At 36.9% G+C, this 7419-nt stretch overlaps 1 protein-coding gene across 2 annotated transcripts; it reads right to left on the bottom strand.

The window, feature by feature from the left end:
- Positions 1-2316: 2316 nt before the first annotated feature.
- LOC136268154 (myeloperoxidase-like) lies at positions 2317-5859 on the bottom strand. 2 transcript variants are annotated; one of them, XM_066063418.1, is made up of 4 exons: positions 5628-5859; positions 4932-5264; positions 4820-4861; positions 2317-4510 (listed from the first exon to the last, which is right to left on the bottom strand). In XM_066063418.1, exons 2-4 carry the CDS (start codon positions 5251-5253, stop codon positions 2514-2516), a joined length of 2361 nt encoding a protein of 786 aa, XP_065919490.1. In that variant the 5' UTR covers positions 5254-5264; positions 5628-5859; the 3' UTR covers positions 2317-2513. The 2 variants fall into 2 exon arrangements, with proteins under 2 accessions (XP_065919490.1, XP_065919481.1); XM_066063409.1 differs by lacking the exon at positions 5628-5859 and adding an exon at positions 5343-5370.
- Between the last annotated feature and the right edge of the window lie 1560 nt (positions 5860-7419).

Below are 7419 nucleotides of genomic sequence, written 5' to 3'. Positions count from 1 at the left end.
GTATGTACACATTGAGCTGAGCCCTCAAAAATATTAACTCATTTGTAGTATTGACTTACCCGCTAATCATTCAAATGCCTGACACATTATTTATAGCCAAAGTTTTCACCATACATTACAGGAAGTCATAAAAGTATATAGCCTATTAACCTTTCCTGAACTGCTGGTGGAAGCACTTGTTTGCTCTTAACATCTTTGTTGACTCATTCAGTGCCGTCAGGCTTCATGTCCATTTCGAGGTATACATTCAGCAACAACTCACAGCTGATTCGGCTCCACTTGTCACACACAGATTTTGACTATAGAGTAGTTATATCACCAACCACTGCTTCAGCAAGAACAGTTAAGACTGTAGCCTCGACTTTGCCGGTCTTATTTACGTGAAACATCACGCGAGATATCACGTGAGTCCTTGCGAGAATTTGAACATAATTTTCAGTTTGAATGAATTTTCTCTTAGCAAGTCACTTTTAGTAGAGCTTCTAAACACTGAACTTGGAAGCTTTTGCTACTAATATAGCTAGCTAATCTCACTGCTTGAAGGTTCTTAGTTTACTAATTTGTTAAGCTGCTTTACTGTAGTTGTGCCCAGTTATACTGATAGTAAAATGTCAGTAACTTTAAGTATATGGAACATTATTGTTTTACTAAGTTTTAAACTCTCAGTAAACATCAGTGAAAGCAGGTTTACTGAAAAGCTACTAAAATTCCAAACAATTAACTGTTCCATATACTGGGGATATACCACTCTAGTAAACTAAGAAACTTCAAGCAGTGTCTGTTGCTGAAGCTATTATTATGCATGCATGCATGCAGTGTCTCCTATGTAATATAATACCTAACTGTATGTTCTCTATTCAACAAAAAGTAGTGATATCCTGTGCCAAAAAACAGCCTAGCTGTAAAAAAAGGCGAGGCCAAGTATGCACAAGTACATCATGGATTAACCAAAAGACATGATATCAAAATCTGGCCAAGAAAGCATTTACAGTATATAGGCACTTTTGTGCATTCATTTTCTATATGCTTCACATTATCACATCCAGCTAGCTGTACATGTGTGCTTGCAATATAAACAATACTACTGAGATGATAAAAGATATTACACTGCATTGTTACCAAAATTAATTTAACTAAAAATTTACAATTGGTTTCTACTTGGCCATCTTTTTTGCACTGTATATTAAAATAAAAAGATGGCCAAGTAGAAACTAATTGTAAATTTTTAGTTACATTAATTTTGGTAACAATGCAATGTAATATCTCAGTAGTATTGTTTATATTGCAAGCACACATGTACAGCTAGCTGGATGTGATAATGTGAAGCATATAGAAAATGAATGCACAAAAGTGCCTATACTGTAAATGCTTTCTTGGCCAGATTTTGATATCATGTCTTTTGGTTACTCCATGAACATGTACTTGTGCATTCTTGGCCTCGCCTTTTTTTTACAGCTGGGCTGTTTTTGGCACAGGTTCCTTTTACTAGAACCAACACAATATTATTTAAATCACTTCCTGCCTCTACCATCAAATTGTGGAACTCTGTACTGGATTCATTAGTTGATCAGTTATTCTTGTTATCCTCACACACAGACTAATAAATGTAGTGTTTGCTTATAATAATTATACTACAGTATATTTGTGAAAGATATTATACAGTAAGTAACCAAAGTAACAATAACAATGATACCGCCAATTTCTTAAGCAACTTCTCTCTTAAACATTATTATAGTAGCATTTATTGCACATTTGTAAGTAGCCAAATGAAACAGTGGACTATAGCAATGCATGACATCACACATGATATCACAACAAATATTTGTTCAGATCACTTGCCAAAACAGTAAAGAGAAATGTCCATTTTTTACTCCCAGTGTTGCTCTATAATTACATACATCATGTTAGAGAAATAGTATAACCAGATTTAACCACTGCAAATATCACTGCAGACATTTCATGTCTTCTCCCCTTGATTTAAATATTTTTCACTATACTGGTCATTTGGTGACTGTTTCTGCAGCCAATTTGTTTCAGCATAAACTTTGTTGGTTTTGTCCTAAAAGTGCAATTATAGCTAGGGATATTTGTTACTGGTAATTTTATCCATGATGTGTGCAGTGTGTATAATACTGCAATCCACGGCAAAAGATATTGATTGTAAAGTTCAACTCTATCGAACTATTATGTAATACAAGCCTACAATGTAACAACACTGATTAATATTGTTTGTACCACAGAGGATAGGTACTTATGTATATGAAATAGGTAAATTTATTAAGAATAATTTTTAGTGATTTAGTTTTTCTCTCAATCTCTTGAGCCAAAACAGAAATGTAATAATTATTATAATTATCTAGAATGCAACAGCAACTGAAATATTGTACATTCCTAGGTGGTGTATAGTTTGAAGGATAGCTATGAACTAGTCAGTAAGTACAAATGTGTATTTATCACTACAAAACTAATTGTTTATATTGTAAATGATTATGTATGTGCAAAATTACTGTCAATTAATTACATTTTGTTTTCCAGTATGCAAGATTTAAACTTGGTAGACTGGAACAGCTTTGCTGAGACTGCCCTAACTGCAATGCTCTTGGAATGATGGAGGTTATACCATCAGAATTATCACAAATAGTTTTTGCAAGGCTAACTTGTCCTAGACAACTACGCTGAGCAGATGTGAACACTCCTGGATTCTCCCAGTAAAATCTATCCCCATTTCTCAAATCAGCAAAAGTTTTCCCAATGATGCAAGCAAATGTGGGTCCTAATTCAGCTCCTGGCATTCTTTTCTCAGCCAAACCTCCTACAAATAAATCAATACCAGTCAAAAATCCATAATTTCCATAGATTGCTTTCAATTTCTGCTCAGTTGTCGAGTTTTGAAAAGGTGATGGGACTCCAAATTTTTTGTAACATGCTTGCTGAAACTTTCTATAGGATGGGGTACCATGTTCACGACTACGTTGAATATTCCGAGCTATAAGATCTTGCCCAATATTTGAGTTAGGTAGTACAAAGAGCTGTGTGGTTAACACCGAAGTAACAAATTTGTCAACTTCTCGTGATGTGTCTTGCATAAGACCACGTAATATGGGATCAGTTTTACCACTGAGAAAGTATTGTGTAGGACTAAAGAATGAATCACGTAAGTTAAGTGGACCAATGCTTAAAGGCTTGTTGTTATTATCAAGACGAGCAAATTGTGGTCTTACCAAGGAGTGTCCGAACCTGTATGCTGCTGTTGCAAAAGAGTTTGGTATGCTGGCATCAGCAGATGGTCTATAACCAAGATAGGATCCAATAAATTTTTTGAAACCAAATGATCCAAATAGCAGCGGTAGGAACTCCTTGTAAGTAATGACTTGCATCATAGCACCAACAATCTTACGGCCTTCTTGATAAAGCTTCTCGTCATCCCAACAAGAGTTCACTTTAGCTAATTCTGTTACAAGGCGATTGTGTTGTCGTAGCCAAATGGTGTGCATAATTGCTAATGCAGTGTTTTCAGCAGGTCTTACGTCACCAGCAACAAAGTGTGGTACAGGATCATGAGGATCAAATGGTAGATCACCTTTGAGAGGATCACTGCCACTCCATTTTAACAAGCCACCAGAAAAGACTCGAAGTGAATCAGCTACTTCTTTTGTAGATCCGTAGACATTAGACCCATCTAGGTAATGTGTTATCTGATTGATTTGCTGTCTGGCCTTCTGAAAAGGGTTAACACATGTTCCCACAGACCTGGTAAGAGGTAAACATTTCCCTTTATTTGGTCCATTCACTCCGAACACAGGATCACTTGGTTCGACTTTGATTGGATAGCAGAAGGGGAATGTTTGATCAAACTCACAGGACTCCTCACATGCTGAAGTTGCAAATTCTCCAAACAAGTCCAAATCATGATCAACAAACTGGCCCCATGTCATAGCAAGATGGGTCATTTGTGTACTAAATATAGGTTGATCTGTGTCTATTACTCTACTAACCATCCTCGCACTAGGCCATGGACCTGTGAAAGGATTACCGCTTGCTTGCTGACTAAACCCCACAGGAAGTGATATGTCATCATCATATGCAGTTCCTAGTAAACGTTTGAAGGCAGTGTTGGAAGCACCCCGCAGCTGGTATCCAGTATGATAATTATTGCATACACCATCGATTGTGCGATACACCAATGCAGTAGCAATTTTTGAACAGTCAACCACACGAGCTGGACACTGAGCATATTCTAACATCAAATTACCTTCTGCTTCTGTAAGTTGACCATCTGTGTTGGAGCTTTGAGCTTTACCCAGAACATTCTCCATCTTTGTTCTGGCTGTGCTGTGGGCTGCTGCCACTTCACCCAATGGATGGATTCTTTGCCTTATAATAGATGAGGTGTTAGCAGTTGCAATAAAAGTTTCAAAATCATCACTTTTGATCAATACATCTCTCTTTTTCCTTAATAAGGTTTCTGTAGAAATCATCTTGGATATTGCTGCTTTCACAGATTGGGAAACTAAAGAACAGCAAAATAATTGTATACACTGTATACATGCAGTTGATGTAGTAATATTGTTGCCATGCAATATTATTAAAACAGATCATGCATGCTCAAGAACTTTATGCATTATACACAGAAATTATTTACAATTAAGTATCCTAGCCTTATAAGTGCTCCCGTGTTTATTGTAATTTTAACTGATCCCATGCAATTTACATGCATCATTGGTACAAACATTGAATATCATGTGACTCCCTAAACCTTTGACATTAAGCTTCTACTGTACATGTATATAATTATTTGATGTACAACAAGATTGCTTACTTTTGCCATATGATTGATCTGAAGACTCAGGTGGAGATTCAACTACAAAGGAAGTACATACAGTAGATTAATTTCCATAAAGTTGAATAGAATATTGACAACGGGGACTTACCACAAAGCCTGACAGTTTCATTGTAGAAAATTTTACTGCTAAACACCACTAAGGTGTATGTTCCAGCATCCATTTCAGTGACTTCTGTAAAGTATATTCGGCTCATGTCTGGAAAGAGCCTGGTATTGTCTCCATCAAAGGTCACACCATCCTTGCTGAATGAGTAGTCAACAATCTCTTTGGGACCATCATAGTTGAAGGTCAAGAAGAAAGGGTGTCCTATAGCAGCAGTTGCAGAGTCTGTTTCAATATCACAGGATCTGTGTGCTAGACCACAGCCAAAGGTCCCTAGCAGCAGCAGCAGCCAGCAGAGTACTTTCATTGTTGAGTAATCTACCAAACCAGTTACATAGAGTTAAGTAACACACGGCAATGTTGCCAGTTATTTTATACAAAACATGTTTATCTGACCTTTTCCTGTCATAAGATACAGGGAATTATTTGTACACATTCCTGAGGCAAATGAATATCAGTAGCTAGATGACATAATAATATTATTATAGGAGCATATACTCTAAGAAATTCTGTGTAAATGAGCCACTAATACAAGTACCTATTAATATTATGTATTATCCACTTTTTACTAAATACTATAAATTTTATGTATATGAGATTGAGTAATCTACTGATGTATAATATTAATTTGTGACCGGATTTCACAAAACCAGGCTTCCACACACACAAAATCAAACTTACGATTATACCAGAAATGGATTGCTGGTCTAATATACTATCATATTTCACACTGTACTTCCTTCAGCACTGGCAAGTCTGGTTTCTGTAGCAGCTTTCTTCCGACCCTGTCAAAGCCACGAGTGTGAGATTGGCACCATTAAATGGCCATGGCTTTGTGATAATGGTGTGTAGTGAGCTGGGACTTCACAGAGAGCTCGCCAATAGTGTTCTCAGTCAATTTGGAGTAATTTGAGGGCCATGGAGAGCCCAAACTTGGCTTCTGGACTCCAATCGTCTTCTTACTCCATTTTATACCCGTATATTAAGACCACCGTCCAGCCCCACCCTCCCACCCTTAGTACTATCATCTGTGATATTATTACCCGCTCGAAAAAACTGCTCAAAACAGGGCAAATTTTGGGTATCAGAAATGCATACACCCACTCAGTGATAGCTAGTGAACAGATGAACAATTGGTGCAAACTTTGTTTGCACAGCTGTAGGCACTGGGAAGTTATTACACAATGATTCCTTAAAATCGCCATATCTCCTAACAAAGCTTTGTGCGTCGAAGCCTTGTTTTGTCAAATTCAGTCACATTTAGAGAATTGTACTGTTCTCTGAGAAAGATCAAGTTGGCGAGTCATACCATAAAGCCTGGTTCACAGCAAAGTAAGGATATCGAAAATGGAAATTTCTAGGTACCCTAGTTAGAACTTACATTAGCTACTATGGATAATAAGTATTTTACATGCTATTCAATTGTGTGAATTTAAAGATGCGATTTTCAATTAAGCCTATAAAATAAATTGAGTATATGTAGCAGCTATTTTCATACTACCAAAGGTTATTAATTTTATCAGTTCAGTTTCAGCCAGGTAGTTTATGATGATGATTTTGGTAAGTGTGTCTGCCATGTTGGATTGTGTACTAATTTTGAGGACAAATGTCTGTAAGGTCTGGTTCTTCAAGGAAGAAATCTGGTGCACACAGATTTTCTGCATCCCAAATTCCTTCCTTTAAGCCACAGAAATGGAGCTACTGAAAATGAGGGGTAGCCTTTTACCCAAGTATCTGGAACAACATGCCAGTATATGCGTGGGTTGAATGTCAAGCGTGTATGTGCTTACAGTGACACACACGCATGTATTGCATACATGCAAAAGTTCACAATTCTGCCATAATCATGTAAAGACAGAATAAGTTATATGAAATTAACTCTAGGATGTCACTTTACCAGAGTCTTAGAGAATTGCTACTTCGCTGGGAGGGGACCTATTGTATCGTTGGAATGCATTGCTTCACCAGCGACCCAGCAATTGTTTGTGGGTATCTGACAATTTTGATAATGAAACACTTTAACATTGCAAGGCACAGATACACCAGAATTTGCAGTCAGAAGATATCAGCTATCATGATTATTTATTGTTTCAGAACATGTCACTGCATGAACTACATCATGTTGTGCATACACGAATAAGTGCACGTAGGAATAATGAATAGTTTTTTTCATTGCAATATGGCAGAAAGTGATGGTGGAGCATTGTATTCTAATGACCATTGTAACATTACAATAAGACAATACTCTGAAGTGACATTTGTTAAAAATAGTGCTATGCAGTATGGTGGAGCAATGTATTGTGATCGTCACTCTGATGTTACACTAGAAGGAGACATTCCAGTAACATTTACAAGTAATACTGCTAAACATGGTGGAGCTGTTTGTATATCACAGTCCATCATAAAATTTGTGAATAATTTTGTGGTGATGGTGAACAATAACAGAGCAGTGGAGATTGGAGGAGCTATGTAC

The sequence above is a fragment of the Dysidea avara genome, chromosome 1, assembly GCF_963678975.1.
Source record: "Dysidea avara chromosome 1, odDysAvar1.4, whole genome shotgun sequence".
NCBI lineage: Eukaryota > Metazoa > Porifera > Demospongiae > Dictyoceratida > Dysideidae > Dysidea > Dysidea avara.
Note: the sequence above shows the minus strand (reverse complement) of the source record. Positions and strands in the feature narration are given on the sequence as shown.

What these genes read in the sequence shown, in the direction of transcription:
- LOC136268154 (XM_066063409.1), bottom strand. An exon ending in TGAAACTGTCAGGCTTTGTG is followed by an intron (nt 4,862 to 4,931) that starts GTAAGTCCCCGT and finishes CTTCCTTTGTAG; the next exon opens with TTGAATCTCCACCTGAGTCT. An exon ending in AGATCAATCATATGGCAAAA is followed by an intron (nt 4,511 to 4,819) that starts GTAAGCAATCTT and finishes GCTGTTCTTTAG; the next exon opens with TTTCCCAATCTGTGAAAGCA.